Here is a 19,132-nt window from a genome sequence, read left to right as displayed (position 1 = left end):
CATTATAATTTGGCACAATTAGGAATAAATATAACCAAACAAAAATGCCCATTTACACTGAATATACTGCCTCCGGCCTCAGAATGGAGTGGCACCTGATGTGGCCAATCAAATTTCAGGACCACAGAGCTGCAGAGATATTCAATTACACCAGTTTTGACACAATTATATTAAAATAAGATTAGAAATCTGTCAGATAATGGGGAAGTTTCATTTTAACTCACAGATAAAGAACTTAGATCAAGATTAATAAGTATTAAAAATAGACTTTATTACCGTATTATCCGGACTATAAGTCGCACCTTTTTTCATAGTTTTTGCCGGGGTGCGACTTACACTTATATTTATGCTTCTATACTTATACTTATACTCCGGAGCGACTTATATGTGATATTATTTGTTATTTACATACTTGCAACCGCATTTCATACTCCAGTGCGACATATATATGTTTTTCTCTTCTCTATTATGCATTTTTTGGCTGATGCGACTTATACTCCGGTGCGACTTATAGTCCGGAAAATAGGGTACGTTGTCAAATCAACCACCCCTTTTTCATTTGAATATGAGGATTATAATGACACCTCAACAACCTTGAATTTTCAAACCTGAAATGGTATTCATAAAAACAGCTTGAACTATCTGAATCTTTACGATTAATTGTGTATTTAATAACTGGTTTGTCGGTTTCTTACCTGTTATTCAATTGTATTCCACCTCTCACATTAACAGGTCAGACAGTTGGATGACTCGACGTTAAAAAATCACACTTTCATTAGCTTTGCATATTTGGCTTGTGCGGGATTGGGACTCAGGCGGGTGCGACTTGTTTGTTATTCACTGTCAGAGCTTTGGCTTTCTCTTTATTGTGAATTTCATGTTAAAAATGGATTAGGTCTGCACCGGTTATCCAGCCAGCCTGACTTAACTCATTACTGTGACCATGTTGTCACCCAAGCTGTCCAAACAAACCCAGTGTTGGTTATACATCTGCACAGCTAATTAGAGGCATGTTTCTTTGAGTGTGAAAGCTTCTAATTGGACATTATCAGATCTGTAGAAATGAATAAGCATGTATATCTAATTAAATATGTTGTAGGTTTTGCTCGTAACCTCTCGGAAGGAACTGATGCCAACTACACAGAGTACGTGGCGACAAGATGGTACCGATCTCCAGAGCTGCTGCTGGGGTGAGTCTGTGTTTTATGGCTGAGAATTGAGAGTTTCTCTGTTATAAGCTTAAATTAAAATTAACCACATACTAAATTCCTCATAGCTTATTGTACATTGGGTGAAAAGTGCCATAGTTTGTGGTTTAGATGGCTTTGTGCAGAAAAAACATATTTGTATTATTTTCTTCAGTTCACAGCCGTTTGTCATCCGAAAAAAACTAAATCCTTGCAAATTATGTTTTTTTAAATTCTGGGAGGAATAAATAACTGCTTCTATTTTTATATTATTAGACACTGTGTCTGATCCTTGTACCGCAAAAAAGAAAATACTGCACATTCATCTTCTACCGCTTGTTCCTGTTCGGGGTCACATGTGACTGGAGCCCATCCCAAGGGCCAGCTCGTCGCAAAATACACCACTATTAACTTCTTATTGTGAAATTAAAGCTGCACAGTTTGACTTTTCTGATGGTGGGGTCGGGGTTGTCTCCATGGAGATGTCATTGCAATCCAAAGGAGAGACTCATGTGTGGATCATTCTGCTTTCTGATCAGATAATTGTCTTGAGGACCATAACACTCCTGATTGGCAGATCGATACCAAACATTGATATATTGATACTGACAGAGGTAACGAAAAGTACAGGTTCAGGCAGATTTTCAGCACATTTATTTACTATTCGTACTAGTTCAAGCTGAGGTTGAAAGAAAATAATGATGGCACACGTAAAATTTTTCATAGTTGAGGAGTTTCACTGCATTTTAGTGCAAAACTCATTGGAATCAGTATCGGTATCAGGTAGATATCACAATATTTGCCACATTATTACTCAAAATCAAAATCACCAATCACTACAAAACACTAAAAGAAAACATCAGTAACAACAACTTGGCCCTCATGTCCAATGTTTTTGGAATTAGGATCAGTAATAGTTATATTTAATTTGATACACAGGTCACGTTTATCAAATCTGAAATCTGACAATGTCTACATACCCTACTTTTACCATCAAACTGTTTTATTTTATTATGTTTATGTTCTTATGCATGTTCTCCTGTATGTACTTGTGTATGCTCTTATGCATGTTCTCCTGTATGTACTTGTGTATGCTCTTATGCATGTTCTCCTGTATGTACTTGTGTATGTTATTATGCATGTTCTCCTGTATGTACTTGTGTATGTTCTTATGCATGTTCTCCTGTATGTACTTGTGTATGTTCTTATGCATGTTCTCCTGTATGTACTTGTGTATGCTCTTATGCATGTTCTCCTGTATGTACTTGTGTATGTTCTTATGCATGTTCTCCTGTATGTACTTGTGTATGTTCTTATGCATGTTCTCCTGTATGTACTTGTGTATGCTCTTATGCATGTTCTCCTGTATGTACTTGTGTATGTTCTTATGCATGTTCTCCTGTATGTACTTGTGTATGTTCTTATGCATGTTCTCCTGTATGTACTTGTGTATGTTCTTATGCATGTTCTCCTGTATGTACTTGTGTATGCTCTTATGCATGTTCTCCTGTATGTACTTGTGTATGTTCTTATGCATGTTCTCCTGTATGTACTTGTGTATGTTCTTATGCATGTTCTCCTGTATGTACTTGTGTATGTTCTTATGCATGTTCTCCTGTATGTACTTGTGTATGTTCTTATGCATGTTCTCCTGTATGTACTTGTGTATGTTCTTATGCATGTTCTCCTGTATGTACTTGTGTATGCTCTTATGCATGTTCTCCTGTATGTACTTGTGTATGTTCTTATGCATGTTCTCCTGTATGTACTTGTGTATGCTCTTATGCATGTTCTCCTGTATGTACTTGTGTATGCTCTTATGCATGTTCTCCTGTATGTACTTGTGTATGTTCTTATGCATGTTCTCCTGTATGTACTTGTGTATGCTCTTATGCATGTTCTCCTGTATGTACTTGTGTATGTTCTTATGCATGTTCTCCTGTATGTACTTGTGTATGTTCTTATGCATGTTCTCCTGTATGTACTTGTGTATGTTATTGCTTTCCCTCTCCCTGCTGCATGGAGTGTTTGTCCGTTGGTTTTTGGCCGCATTGGATCGGCTCTAGCCTCTCGCGCTGAAGCTGTAGCTTGATTTAGTAAAGCCCTGGAACATTTATTGAGACGTTTGTTTGAATGCCGCCCACTCGATCATTTCTCTCTCAGAGTCCACAGCTCCAGCGCGTTTGAGCCGCACTGCTGCCAGATCACTGACGCTTTCACCTCAGCTCCAATACACACACTACACACTGTAGAGCAGTGACCACTGACACACGCTACACACTGTAGAGCAGTGACCACTGACACACGCTACACACTGTAGAGCAGTGACCACTGACGCACGCTACACACTGTAGAGCAGTGACCACTGACGCACGCTACACACCGTAGAGCAGTGACCACTGACACACGCTACACACTGACGCGCAGTGACCACTGACACACGCTACACACTGTAGAGCAGTAACCACTGACGCGCAGTGACCACTGACACACGCTACACACTGTAGAGCAGTGACCACTGACACACGCTACACACTGTAGAGCAGTGACCACTGACACACGCTACACACCGTAGAGCAGTGACCACTGACACACGCTACACACTGTAGAGCAGTGACCACTGATGCGCAGTGACCACTGACACACGCTACACACTGTAGAGCAGTGACCACTGATGCGCAGTGACCACTGACACACGCTACACACTGTAGAGCAGTGACCACTGACGCGCAGTGACCACTGACACACGCTACACACTGACGCGCAGTGACCACTGACGCACGCTACACACTGTAGAGCAGTGACCACTGACACACGCTACACACTGTAGAGCAGTGACCACTGATGCGCAGTGACCACTGACACACGCTACACACTGTAGAGCAGTGACCACTGATGCGCAGTGACCACTGACACACGCTACACACTGTAGAGCAGTGACCACTGACGCGCAGTGACCACTGACACACGCTACACACTGACGCGCAGTGACCACTGACGCACGCTACACACTGTAGAGCAGTGACCACTGACGCACGCTACACACTGTAGAGCAGTGACCACTGACACACGCTACACACTGTAGAGCAGTGACCACTGACGCGCAGTGACCACTGACACACGCTACACACTGTAGAGCAGTGACCACTGACACACGCTACACACTGTAGAGCAGTGACCACTGACACACGCTACACACTGTAGAGCAGTGACCACTGACACACGCTACACACTGTAGAGCAGTGACCACTGACACACGCTACGCACTTATGTTTCAGGGCGCCGTATGGAAAGGCCGTGGACATGTGGTCAGTGGGGTGCATCCTGGGAGAGCTGAGCGACGGGCAGCCTCTGTTCCCTGGAGAGAGTGAGATCGATCAGGTGTGTGCTTCCAAACACTGCCACAATTACACTAAAGACACTCAATACTGTTTAAGCTAATTGTCCGAAGTGGAGGAGAGTTGTTTTTAGCTTGTCAGAGGAAACCCAGGTTAAATATATGTTTTTTAAGAATCAAAAATGAAAATGTTTAAATGTTTTTTAATGGATCAATATTGACAGTTTCTGAATTTGGATTTCTGGAGGTCATCACTGATGAGAAGTTAAAATGGAAGCAACACATGCTTGTAATATTTTATGTAATGTCTAGAGGAGTGTTAAGAATATTACATAGGACTGCTCCAAAAGAGCACACCTCTGAACTATTTCTGAAGTCAGGACTATTAAAATTGAAAAATGTCATAGTTTTACAAACCTTATTAACTATGCACAAAGCAAAACAGTTTGTTGCCATCTGGTTTGCAAAGTATTTTTGAGAGTAGCAGAAGGAAATTAGATTTTTTAAGAACTACGCATACAAATTTGTATTTATTTTCCTGGTGTAAAGCAGTGGAACCCTTTGGAGAATGAACTTAAGAAATGTTCAAACAGTATTCATTTGAAGTAGAAAATAAAATATAACTGTGCGAGCCATCCATTGTCTTTTCTTTTCTTTTTAAGTTAATCACAAGTGGCCATCTATGTTTATGTATATTCATTGGGGTAGAGGTTAAATAAAACTTTCTCTTTATCCTATTCCTGTTCTTAACATTTTCATATAAAATAATAAAATTGGGTCTAGCACTAAGTTTATAATAGTCACACATTTATCCATCTATTTATTTATTTATGTATTCATTTATGAGTAACAATATGGTATGAATGGAAAATCTGTATATACATATATATATATATATATATATATATATGTATATATGTGTGTATATATATATATATATATATATACATATATATATATGTGTGTATATATATATATATATATATATATATATATACACATATATATATATATATGTATATATATATATATATATATGTGTATATTGAAGTATCTGAAAACTGCATAGGAATGTGTAGGATAAACAGGAGAGTCTTCCTGGTAGAAAAACAGGAAATTTGGTTGAGTGACGGGGCGATGAAGAATGTGTAGGTTAATTTTCTGACCTCTCCTGAGTGTAAGACGATAGCCTTAAAATTGCATACAGCTGGACTCATGGGGGGCCCAGGATCACCAGGGAGTTTTCTTTGTCTTTGAAAGGTATAAAAGCGCCTCGATTCGGAGGAACGGGGTCCTTTCTCAATTCGGCTAAGAGGGGACCCAGATTTGTCGACATCTGTATTTGACTGCTGCTTATTCATGATTAAAACCATTTTCTAAATCACGAAGCAGTGTCAAGCGCGTTGTCTTTTGTCTACCCAACGCACCTTCGAAACACCACCTCTGGAGAGGCACCACAAATTATATATATATATATATATATATATATATATATATGTATATATGTATATAGCTTACATATACTGTATGTCTGTATTTATTTTTGCATTTAACCTTCAAAAAATGCTTAATTGACAAATGATGCACAATCTGCTGTCCATTTGCTTTTACATTGACGAGGTCGGCTTTGTGCTCTAATTGCACATGATTTTGCCCACAGCTCTTTACCATTCAGAAGGTCCTGGGTCCACTTCCCTCAGAACAAATGAAGCTCTTCTACAACAACCCTCGATTTCACGGCATCAGGGTAATTTTATATCTATTACGGCGACATTTCGGGTTCACCTGATGTCATTACATTTGAAAGAGCCTATCGTGCAAGGTTGAGATGGATAATGTAGTGAATGCATGTAATTACTGGGCTTTTTCACACAAATGAATTGACATGTAGACACCACATCAGAACTGGGACTAACCCTGGAACTAAACCTGGACTAAATCAGGAGGACAGACAACCCAAAGAAAGATTTATCGACAGTTTATGGATCAAACATTTATTACATCTTCTTTTTAGTATAAAGAATATAAATTATAGGTTCAGCATCTTCCTTGGTGATGTTTATGTCCGTGACCTCGATGCTCTCTCGTTTGACTTCACCGCCCCAGTTCAGAGCAGGAACACGGACTATTTACTTCTACATTTCTCCTCCTCTCTCGTCTCCGGTGGCAGCTTTGCCAAATAGCCTGGTATGACTCATGAGAAAGATAGGTGGTTGGCGTTGGGTTTAGCAGCTCGAGAAAATATCCCAGAAGGCTTAGCGTGGTGCGCGAAGTGAAGAAAGAGTGTTTGGACCAATGAAGCTGCTGTGAAATGATCCTGAAGTTGTGTGTTTCTTTTTCTCTCTCTGTGTTTGGTGCCAGTTTCCTTCTGTAACTCATCCGCAGACTTTAGAGCGGAGGTATCAAGGAATCATGAGCGGTCTGATGTTGGATCTGATGAAGGTAAAAGTCAAAGACATCACAAATATGCAGTTTGAAACAATATGAATACGCTTTATGGACTTAATTGACGAGTTTATTGGCAAAAACAGACAAGAGCCATTTTAAAAAGTCATGGGAGGCTAATGTTTTTAAATGCTAAATGTATTTTACTGCCATCAAAATAGTATTCCATCCTTGCTTGATAATTACACCAGACATTATTTTGATAGATAATATCTGTAGAAGATGCTAAGAAAAAACAACATACTTTTAGACAATTTTTAATAACCGAAACATACAATTTTTACATTTATTTTTGTCTATTTCACTGTTTGTTCATGTTTGTTTCGCAATCTCCAGTATGGCTGTTTTGTTTTACATTTTTAACTGCTGAAATGAACAGTCCATAATAGTTGCCAGATAGATCTCTATTGAATTGACTTCAGCCGTTTTGATTATTTATTATACACATAATTTAGCTGATTTTCACATTTAAGCCTGACAGTTACATTCTACATATTTTCTTTGCATTAAATGTCATTTTTGTATTTACAGCACGATAAAGTGTTTTTTTTAAGTAATATCAAATCAAATGAATATCATGTCGAATGAATAAATTACTTAATTTAACTAATCATACTGAAGATCTTATGAACTGCAATTACAGACATTATCACAGCAAATTCAGTATACAATATGCATAATTCACTCTATTGTTCTAGATATTTGGAGACAGGATAAATTATCTGAGGTTCTATAATTAACAAGTGTCGACAACTCCAACTCAGTGGTTTTTCACATGTCACATCAAGAACCACCTAAGATTCACGTCGCTGTACCGATGATCCCTCATTCGTCCAGGAGTGTTCCATTGTAGAAAAGATTCAGTTGTATTCATCCGGACACTGAGACGTTGCGACTCTCATACAAGAGTCGTTCTCAATCTGCGGATCTTGTCTGAGACGTCGGATATTTATTCCAGAGTGCGGACGTCACGATTATTACCGTAGATGAATCGATAATCGTGATTATTCATGTCACAATATAATCGTAAGAACCAAAACATTATAACTGTGACAATTTTAAAAGACAAAATTACGATATACAGTTCAATATACAGCCAAAAAAACAGACGCATATGTAGAGGAGTAATCGAGGCATAAACCAGGTCAACATGGAGAAGAAAGTTCTAACCTTATGGAGAACAAAACTATAGTACACAGGTCTAAAACAAATACTCGTACCACCAGCTCCAGCCCGAAGAGCTTTCAGAAACACTGCCCCTGTATTAAACCTCTGGACCGTGTCCCGTCTCTCCTTCAGAACCTGCTGTTGTTGAACCCGACCGAGCGTTACCTGACGGACCAGAGCCTGAACCACCCGGTGTTTCAGCCGCTGAGGCAGGTGGAGCGGGAGAGACCGGCCCCGGCCTCCCCAAACCCTCCTCGCTCCTCCAAGAGAAAAACACACCACCACGGAGAAAACACTGTCCCAACCAGGTCAGATGACATCAGAGCATTCCTCGGTCTGTAAGTTGGAAAAGAGACACAAAACTATTGAAGAATTAATGTATTGGTGTGTTTGGTAATAAGGTAAGATTAGATTCTGCTTTGAGGAAACCATAGGGCTACACACACTATAATGTACAGTGTCTATTACAATGTAGGAATAAGAAGGTGAAATCGATTTATACTCTTACACTGCCTTTCTTCAGGATATTTCAAAGTGCTTCACATTGCATTGCTGCTGAGTTCTGTAGCAATCTAAACCTGAAATATTATTTTTGGTAAGACCAGAGAGCACCACATAACTGGTGATAAAAGCATGCATTATCATCTCTGCGTTGGCCCGAGGGAGAATGGAGCAGACTCTGGCCATGTTCTGTAGGTGATAAAAAACTATTTGTGCTCTTAGTATGTGTGATAAACGTCAGCTCAGAGCTTTTCTGCCATGTGGGATTGGATGTCTAAAATACAGTGAAAAAGAGCATGCAGGAGACAAGGAGGAAGAACGAGGAAGTACGATCACATGAGTCCTGTTCTCAGGTCTCTGCACTGGCTTCAGGCTCAGACAATAGACTTGGGCTTTTATTTGTTTTTGTTTGTATTGTATTGAGTTAATGCATCTTTTCCTGTTCTGCAAAGCACTTTGGGAAGGTGCTCTACTTGCCTTGCCAGGAATGTTAATTCCATAACTCATCAGGTTTAAAAGCTTGTCTCTAAAAGATCCATAATGTTTTAAAAGACACTTTATCAAGCATCTCAGCATCAACCAGGACAAAACTGTTGAATTGGTATAGTCCCAGTTTAGTCCTGGTTCCGTCCTATTTACAGTAGTTATTTAAACAAGTTCAGTCATTTAAAAGTGTAAAAATGTGTGTATTTGTGTGTGCCATTAGGAGCCACAGTAAGAGCACTTCTCAACGTCGCTCCAACAGTAAAGAATGCTCCAGCCTCCCTCGCCACGGCGACCTCCATCACCTCGGCAATGACAACTTCCTCAACGGTAACAAGGGGGCTCCGTCGAGCCTGAGTCCCACCCTGCACCCCAAAACCCAGTATCTGTCCCAGACTCTGAACCGGTCGGTCTCGTCCAACAAAGACCTGGTCAACAACAACATCCTGCCGCACCTGCTCAGCCCCAAAGACAAGACAAAAGAGTTTGACTTCAATTTGGGACCTTCGCCAAAACTGTCCGACCCGGGACATGGGGCGAAGTACGGACACTCGAAAACCGGATCCTCCCGGTCCCAGCCGCAGCCGCCGCCGCCGCAGCAACAGCAGCAGCAGCAGCAGCAGCAGCAGCAACAGCAACAGCAACAGCAGCAACAGCAACAGCAACAGCAACAGCAGCAGCAGCAGCAGCAACAACAGCAGCAGCAGCAGCAGCAGACGGGGAGGCACACTTTTCTAGAGGGAAAGACCAACACACTCCAATCTGCGCCAGAGAAACATGGACGCCACGGACACACTCAGAGGTGGATTCTATTTAAGATGTGACATTCAACTGTACATTTTCCAAGCTTTTTATATTTCTGAAAACGTGTTCACAGTTATTTTTTCGCTCTGCTCTGAGTCATGACTTCCATTCTGCACCTATGGCTCTTCTGGCCATCTAAAATAATACAGTCACATTGATGCATTCACACAAGCAATTTGTGTGTCTTTGCAAAATAAAGTTAAATAAACAAAATACTCACATCACAAAACAACTTTTACCCAACTGAAATATAGTAATAGAGCCGTTTTTCCACAGTGGGGAAATTCAATTGTTGCAATGCACAGTTCAAAGACAGATTATTCTATTTAAAGAAGCTTTTGGCTTTTATGTGTTTGTTTTAATTTGTTAAATGTTGCACTTTGTAAAGCACTTTTGATTTTATATATAAAAGGTGCTCCCACTGACTTACTTTTATTTGTAAAAACTCTGTAGAGTAAAGATACAGGTGGCTATGTATTATGTATATGGACAACGACTAATAGTAATAACAACTGAATCTTTTTCTACAGTAATTTAACATTTGAAGTCATTTTTGGCGTCTTGTCCCCCTGTGCTCGCAGTATGGCTGACTCGGCCCACGGCTCCATGTCGTCCTCCTCTAAAAGCTCCGCCTCGTACCTGAGCCTGTCCAAGAGCCACAGCGCCCTGAACGATGCCAAATCTGTGGGAAACCTCAGCGACACGCGGCTTCACCCAGACGACCCCAACGCCAACACTCCAGCGGTGGGCCCGGGGGCGCGCTTCTTCCCCGCCAGCTGTTTGGACCTGAACACCCAGACGGGGCCGCAGGGACCCCCCGGGAGCCCCTCGAACCGACACAGCGACCGCTCCGGCCACAGCCCAGCCTCGCGCAGCGGAGGAAACATGCGCATGGAGAGCAGCACGCTGGACTCCTCCTCAAGACACAAATCCAGACATAAATCACTGGTGCCAGGTGAGGGAAAAACATTCATTTTATTGCTTTAACAATATTGGGTCATTCCTCCCAACACGGTACATTTACATAACTGTTAAATGGAACAATCAGATAACCCAATAATAGATCAGGGTTTGGTGTGTGTTTACAGCACAAAATACATCTTATCATCAAAAACTGTTGGTAACTTGTGTGTTAATTAGTAACTGTTGTATTTGTATAATAATAAATAACGTGTTCTCTGTAATTTTTGCCACATTAGTTTACCCTTTTTTGCATGATTCTCCTTGTCAAAACCTGCACAGGTGTGAACAGTCAGATTACTCTGATATAACTGTTTGCATGACATTTCAATAATCTGATCACTCCAGAAAGATGTAAATGAGGACTGATAGGCTTATTAATAGTGCACTCTTTTAACATTGAAAAAAATCCAGTTTTGAGCTTATCAACGTCCTCAAAACAATTGCATTTGTAAAGTTGGCATATGTTATTGCTGATTAATAGTTCAGAGTCAAAACTGAATCCCAGTGTCTGATGTGTTTATGTCTGCTGCCGTAGAACCGGGCTCAGAGCTGCTGGACCCGGGAGGACCTGGGATCTCCTCAACTCACACGCTCCCGTCGCCTCACGAGTCGTACCACTACGGTCTGGGCTACACCTCGCCCTTCTCCTCGCAGCAGCGCCCGCAGAGACACTCCATGTACGTGCGGAGGGAGCGGCACCGAGCCCACGGCACGGCGGAGGCAGGAGCGGCGCCCGGCCTGCCTGTCCCGGGCCAGGCCATCCCCACGCGGGCCAGCAGCCTCCAGCTCCTCTCCCCTCAGCTCCAGCACCGCACCACGCTCACAGGACACTCCGTCAGCTCGTCCCGGGAAGACTGCACCGACACCATGACCAAGGTTAGTCGCCCTCATGCAGACCTTCAATCTCAAAAAGCCTTCGCCCCTTTGAAAGTGGTGTGTTTTTAATCAGACGTCATCAGTTCCAAAGTGGTCATGTCCTATTGCAGGCTTGAAATGGAAACCTATTTAAATCAGGCACACTTTGAAATAAGGCAGTGTGTTTATGATTGCCTTGTCCATGATGAGAACTAATTTAAAACTCAGAATTGACTTCTTATTAAAAGGCATAGTATGTAATGTTCGCAGCCAAGTACGAGTCAGTTTTGTGCCTGCTCACAGTAAATATCCAAAAATAAAAGAGAAAAAAAAAGACGCTTATTTCATGTTAGTCTATTTTTAATTTAAAAAACTGTGCTTTTCATTTCCCTGATCAAGTGCAAAAGCGATATATTTAGCAAAAAGACAGACGTAAGCTGGACCTTGAACTTGACATTGACCAGATGATTTATGTCCTTTTTTACCCTTGACCGTTCTTAGGCGAGAGATTTCACAACTCCTTTCTATAAATAAACTGTGTGCGCTAAACTGGTTGTGAACATAATTTTGGCACAAACTCTGATTTTCTCAAACAGAAAATAACTGCGCCGCAAATATGTACAGTAGTTGTTGCGTTAATGAGGAAGAACAACTATTTATAGAATCATTAGTGCTAATAATTCACACTGGGAATGTACTGGTCTTTTCTTGATGATAATTATCTATTAATTAGGATGCAAGTGTTGGCCTAGAGTATAATGCAGCTAACAAATGTGCAAAATCGAGTAAGTTACGATTCCCATTCACAAGAATAACAATGCAATAATTATCATTGCATCCAAGATATAATTCAGATTTAAATAAGTGTATTCTTTCTTCTTTATCAGGCAATAAGTAAGAGAGCATGTATCATCTGATAAAGATGAAACAGTACAATTATTCTTCTGAAACGAGATGAATATAAGGAATATGAGGACAGGTTTGATCATTGATTGAATGACAAACGACAAAATTGTAGCTCTTGTGGGACGTTTCTGATCTGCAGCTGTTCATAAAGCGAAGAACAAAGAGGAACCGGCAACAAGTTGAGCTCAAATATTTACATGACATAACTTTTTGATACGTAAATGTTGTGCTTGAGGGTCGGACGGCGGCGTGTTTCCATGGAGACGTTATTGCTTTGCAGAGACCTATCATTATAACACATTTTGATTTACTGTCACAGAACATATCACGGTAAACGATGATGTTGAAAGTGGATAATCCCAGTAAACACTATTTCAAATGTAAAACAAGAAAAATAAAATGCAATAATATAAGATGAGACGAATGAAACACTTAATTAGCTACCGGTAGTCAATTATTCAACCCTCTACAACTGCAATGCTAATGAAATACAAGAATAACAACACGTTCAGTTCAGTTTGGTTTATTTTGACACTTTCCCTCAGGCTAAAGTAAATAAAATCATGTAGATAAAGTCTGAAAATCTAAAAGGCAGAAGCTCTACAAAAAGTGTCTTGTTTGTGCAAAGAAAGATGCACACGATGAATACATTTTGTACATTTTGTAAAAGTAAAAGTACCGTTACATGGCAAAAATAAAATCTGTACTTTTAAGTAAAAGTGAAAAATATTTCTCAGATACTAGTCACTCTATACTTTTTAACACAATTTTAGTAGCATTTTGGATTCATATTTTATGCTTATTCAGACAGAGTGGATGGGGCAGTGTCATTTTCAATTACAAGTACAAATACATGTTTCAAAAGTACAAAAAAATACTAAAAAAATGTTCTCTTGACAGGCTAGACTAGAACATTGCACAGTATTAAACATATCTAAACACAGGGAGACAAGCAGGCGGCGGATCCTACGGCACAAAAGTTCTACAGTACACCTTTAAACCAGAATATATATATATGTGTGTGTACACGCTTTGTGCTGCATCTGAAGCGTGTGCTGTGTGCTGTGCGTCATCCTCATGCTCGCTGCTGCCCTCTGTCTGCTTTGACTTGCATCTGTGCGTCTCTTTGACAGAGCGAGCAGTCTCCTAAAGACATGAGCCACCCCTGTGCTCCCATCAAAGAGTCGTCGCGGGACAACACCGCCGCTTTTCACTCACAGCGCTCTAAAAACGAGGTCCGAGCAACGACGTTCACTCCGCTGTGCCAAATACACGCTCACCGTGCAGAGCGATGCGTTCCGACATAAGCAGTTTGGATGCAAAGCTAGAGGCATTCCCGTTAACTTTGTCAGAGGCGAATTAAAGCGTAAAGACGATTGAAGGGGTCAGGAATGAATGGCTTGTGTCTGTAAGATTGTAAACTGACTTTAAAATAGCATCTAAATATGTTCCGTTTCCAATTTCCCCATAGGTTTTCTTAATTAATGTGAGAGTTGTGGTGACTGATGAATTAGCTTTATAATTATTCATTCAGTAGCATAAGAATAGTAAAAATCATAAGAAAAACATAGATGAATTGGCTTTAAACACATATAATTACATTACTAAGCTTTCATCCCATGAGATAGTACTGACTCTATGTAAATTATTGATTGGACTACAATGAATAGTTGAGTTTATGTCTTTTAATTCTTTAAATCACTTGTTTCTTTTACAAATCTTTACAAAAAGGATCCATATATTTTGTGTTGAAGCTTCGTTGCATGTCGTTGCTGATGTATATGTGGCCCATTGAAAAAGCTTAACACTGTCTTATATCATGTAAGGCGACTTGGTTATAACCTAATAGTGTTATATCAATATCTATAATTGATCATTTATATTGTTAAATGGTGTTTTTCCTCACCTGTGGGGTCCCGTAGCAGGTCATGTACCACGACCCTCACGTGGAAGACGGAGTGTCCAAAGAGAACCGAATGATCTTCACTGAGTCGATGCCTCGCAGAGTCGGCAGCTTCTACAGAGGTGAACTTTGGGCTTTAGGCGGGAGCAACCTGAACCGTCACATTCACATCAGTCTGATTATAAAGACAACAACAAAAAATATCATTTCTGTTTGCGGCGTCTTCATGGAGATGCCTCGAATGTTCCTCTCGCTTGTGTTTATTCACTCACAGGTGTTAGTTGACCTTTTAAAACATTGAGAAACGGAAAAAATGTAAAGTGGAACACGGTGTGATTTCAAATGAGAAACAGGGATATACCACAGAATAATTTGTCAAATGAAAACCACTCAGACACATGTGACTCATAACAGAGCCTGGTTTTAGCACATTTACTGTTGCATTTGTTTAATTCATATTAGAATATAATAGACAATAAGCATTTTTGATGAAGGCAAAATCTTTTTTTTTAGGTTTTACTGGACAAACAGTTACAGAAATGTTGAGCCCACAATAGTTTATTTATGTATTATCTACAGACATATACTTCATCACAATCGATAGATTTTTCTGAAGCTCAAATACAACTTTGAGGCCAGAAAGTTTCTTCTGTGATAGAACAGCAAACTAACTGACATTTCTACCTTGGAAATTCATTGTTGCTCATTTTTTGTTATATAAACCTAAAATCAATAGTATTTAACTTTTTTTTTAAATAACTGTAACTTCCTGAGAAAATCTGGTTGAATAAATAGAATGAGAACAATATTATTTATTTATTTATTTATGTATTCATTTATTTATTCATTTATTTATTTATTTATTTATTTATTGGTAACCTGTTCTGAAAATAACATTTGTCACGTTTTTATTATTACCCTTAAAATTGTATTAAACGATTGTCAGTGCCTCCATAATCATAATCTGTAGGTAATCGGGTTTGTGTATTTTAAAATTTGCGATGACAATTTTGAACCTCATTAAGCTGTATTCTCTTTTCAAATGAGTCTTCAAAATGCACTCAGGCGCTGTCCTTTGTCTGAAGTGTGCTCTTGGCTCACTCTGGGTCAGACGCGCTCTGAACTGGCCTTTGTTACATGATTGTGTCCAACAGCACGACACATGCCATTCACTTTCTTTGGAAATGTAACAACAGCTATTTTTGAATTTTCTTTTGTTGATAGTGAAAAGAAAACGGCTTCTCCTGTTCATCAACATAAAAGTAGTTTACGCTAATGACACGGTTTTATTCCAAAAATTTCAAATTATGCGGTTTGACGTTTTTAAGATGTTTTGTCATTTGTTTTTTGGCATTTACATGGATCAGAATTCAACAAAAAGACAACATTTTGGAAAATGTAACCTTTTTGGTGGAACACTCTTGGATTAGGGATATTAAGATGATTTGGTTAATTGATAATCGTGTATAATCAGATCACAGAAAGGCAAGGCAAGTTTATTTGTAGAGCACATTTCATACACAAGGCAATTCAAAGTGCTTCACACAGCAGGAAAAATGCATTCAAATCCCAAAGTAATTACAGTACCAACAATCATCCATAATTATAAAGTTCAGCTCACATTAATGGTAAAATTCAAATTTGGTATTGTGACTAGGGATGTCATTGGGTCTCAATATTATAATAAGAATGAAAAAATAGAAGAATTTGAAGTATTTTTTGTTCAATATAACCCAAAATACATAAATGTTAAGAACTTGTTTTTATCCGGCTGTTTTTGTCACATTTAAATGTATTCAGTTTTTCAGTGAGACTTAATAATCGTAATAGCATGACATCATTAATTGTGACATAACTACTTCATACTTTAATTTAAATTGCTTGCATTATTGAAACACAGCTTTAACGTTACAAAGCATTTACATCCCTTTTTTGAAAGATAACCATATGTGATGCAAAACTATTATATACATGTGTGTTTTTGGTTTAGGTGTTAAATTAAACCAAAAACACACATGTATATAATAGTTTACCTTTAGTTTTTATTTTAACACTTGTTTTGTTGTCTCTGGTCAGTGCCCTCGCCCAGGCCGGACAACTCGTCCTCGTTCCACGACGCCGTGGGTCAGCCTCGAGGGCCGGTTGTGCCCGGGATGCCCGGAGTTCCCGGTGCCACTGTTGTGCAGAGTGTGTCTGTCGTGTCCGGAGTGCCCGGAGTGGCGGCGATGCCCGGAGACCCCAACCATCCGCCCGTCTCCATGGGCAACCACTCCAAGAGGCAGACGGCTTTTGAATGGTGAGTGGCCAGACATAAAGGAGACATGCTGTGTGTGTGTTTTCAGGTAATTAGCATTTAACTAAAACATAAGTCGATACTCATTTAACATTTTGTTCATTGTAAACCACAATATTCATATTAAACTGCTTGATTATACAAACAGGTCCATTGACTTCCTGTTCAAACCTCACAAGCTCCGCCTCTTCATTGTTGCATTTCACTTTAACAAGCAGCAGATAGTCATTTACATGTTTTTATTTTTGATTACTCTACGTGACATTTTAGATCCCTACATCACTAAGTTCAGGGATGTGGGCGGGCATGGGGGGTAGGGGAAAACAGGAATTTTCTGACCACTTGAGCCTCAAATGCAGGACAACACAGGATTACTCAAACAAGCAAGAATCAATTTAAATCTGACTAACTGAGCAAGCTAACTGAGATGAACTTTATGAACCAGTTTGTGTGCAATTTAGTTATAGAATATTTATAAAAGTCTTAACATGATAATTTGTGTAAAGCCGTTCAAACATGTGACACAAGACACAAACAGCAGAACGATCTCATATCTTTTGCATAAACAACAGAATGTCCTCACAAGGTGTGACACAAGTGTGAAATTGTACACTGCCCCTGAACTCGGCTAGATGTTTTTTATTATGAACATAAGGAGGGCACTATAGAAATGTGTTGTGTTTAATGTGTTTTCCAGGCCTGGAGCAGAGGTGATGGTCATAAACCCCCCAGAGCCCACCAAAGAGAAGGAGAAACAAGGATTTTTCAGAGCTATGAAGAAGAAAAAGAAGAAAACTCAGATGGTAAGAGCTCGTTCTTCACACAACTCCGATCTCTTGTTCACTGTCAAGTTATTAAAAGGTTTCAACATTTAACCGAAACATTTGATTTAGCTCTGCACTTCAAACGGTTTATTGAATTAAAGGTGCACTTTGTCACTTTACCTGCTTGTCTCCATAGAGATGTTATTTCAAATCTGCCTTAAACAAACATGAATCTGACCTGTAACTTGGCCTGGAGGTGCAACCAGCTTGTTTCCATGGAAATAATTAATTCATGTCATATTGTGGAACGTTCTAGGCAAAGCAGTACCATCTCCATGGAGACAAGCAGGTCTCTTCCCCAGAAAAGGGACATTGTGCACCTTTAATTGAGTGTGACAGTAGCGTCGCACAAAGGTCACAGTTTGATTCCCTCCTCTACTTCCGGCCTTTGTGTCTTTGGGCAACACACTTCAGTCGCCTTGTGCTTTGAGTGCTCACGATGGAAAAGAGCTTTATACATTGAAACCATATTCAGCCGTACAAGGCAATATCTAACATGTAAATAAAATGTTTTTAATAATGTGCTGCCCTGTGGTGCAGTGGTCTAAGCAACTGCACATATGTCAGGCTCTGTGTTGTGGGATCCTGCCTCCAACAATTTGCTGAATGTCCTCCCTGCTCGTCTCCATTTCACACTTTACTCTTCTGTCTAATAAAGTCTAAAAATCATTAAAAAAGTTAAACAAGAATCAATTAATAAATAAGCGCATTCGTGTTATTGTGTTTTGTAACTAAATATGACTCTATAACTTCTTCTGTGGTCCACTTTCACCTCTTTTATGCTCTTTTTAGTCAAAAAAACACCACGCTAACTATTTTACATTTTTAAACATGATAAATAGGTGAAGTAGTATTAGTATTGAATCACTTCTGTGCTGTATAGAACCACTGTAGCGCTGCAAAGAGCCGTTTACAGCTGTGCATTTTCTGCTCCACAGAACGACATGGAGGACACGAGGAACCCAAGCATCAAGAAAAGCCTCTTCCCCCTTTTTAGCTCTAAGAACAGCCTCAAGCACAACTCAGCCGTTAAAGTGCTGCCTGTAGTGGGCTCTCCTATGGTACAACAGCAGCCGGCCCCGCCCTACCCCGCCTCGCCAGTAATCTACCACACACTGAGCACGCATGCCGCTCACACTGGCCAAACGCAGAGCTACCACACTCCTACTGGGATCATTAACACGCTTTTATTCAAACTTATGATCGGGACTAAGGGGGAACACTGATCATAGTGGGATTGTCTTTGTTTCAAAACTTAATCAAATAGGAACATAGAAGAGCAGATGTTCAATAATGGATGCTTTTAAGTAAGTTATTTTTAATTGTAGAAGAGTGTTGTAACTCTCAAGAGTCTGGATACTCGTTGTGCTCTTATTTTTAAATCCTTTCTATCATTTACCTGTCTGTCATGATCAAGACAGGATTATAAAATAAGAGCATCTGGAAAAACACCTTTGCACTGCA

The 19,132-nt window shown here is 39.8% G+C and overlaps 1 protein-coding gene across 2 annotated transcripts in view; it reads left to right on the top strand.

The window, feature by feature from the left end:
* LOC140381148 (cyclin-dependent kinase-like 5) overlaps positions 1-19,132 on the top strand; it is a 58,170-nt gene that overhangs the window by 35,277 nt on the left and 3,761 nt on the right. The window contains exons 7-19 of one of the 2 annotated variants that reach the window (XM_072465170.1): positions 1,100-1,190; positions 4,466-4,568; positions 6,185-6,271; positions 6,886-6,966; positions 8,269-8,444; positions 9,344-9,922; positions 10,506-10,879; positions 11,423-11,763; positions 13,782-13,883; positions 14,571-14,673; positions 16,628-16,847; positions 17,542-17,647; positions 18,607-18,729. In XM_072465170.1, the coding sequence (XP_072321271.1) occupies positions 1,100-1,190; positions 4,466-4,568; positions 6,185-6,271; positions 6,886-6,966; positions 8,269-8,444; positions 9,344-9,922; positions 10,506-10,879; positions 11,423-11,763; positions 13,782-13,883; positions 14,571-14,673; positions 16,628-16,847; positions 17,542-17,647; positions 18,607-18,729 (2,486 nt within the window). Of the gene's footprint in view, positions 1-1,099; positions 1,191-4,465; positions 4,569-6,184; positions 6,272-6,885; positions 6,967-8,268; positions 8,445-9,343; positions 9,923-10,505; positions 10,880-11,422; positions 11,764-13,781; positions 13,884-14,570; positions 14,674-16,627; positions 16,848-17,541; positions 17,648-18,606; positions 18,769-19,132 lie in introns of both variants that reach the window. The other variant, XM_072465169.1, reaches the window with a different exon arrangement.

This window comes from Eucyclogobius newberryi, unplaced genomic scaffold, assembly GCF_026437365.1.
Source record: "Eucyclogobius newberryi isolate DKJ021-1_F unplaced genomic scaffold, fEucNew1.0.hap1 SCAF_5, whole genome shotgun sequence".
Classification (NCBI taxonomy): domain Eukaryota; kingdom Metazoa; phylum Chordata; class Actinopteri; order Gobiiformes; family Gobiidae; genus Eucyclogobius; species Eucyclogobius newberryi.
Note: the sequence above shows the minus strand (reverse complement) of the source record. Positions and strands in the feature narration are given on the sequence as shown.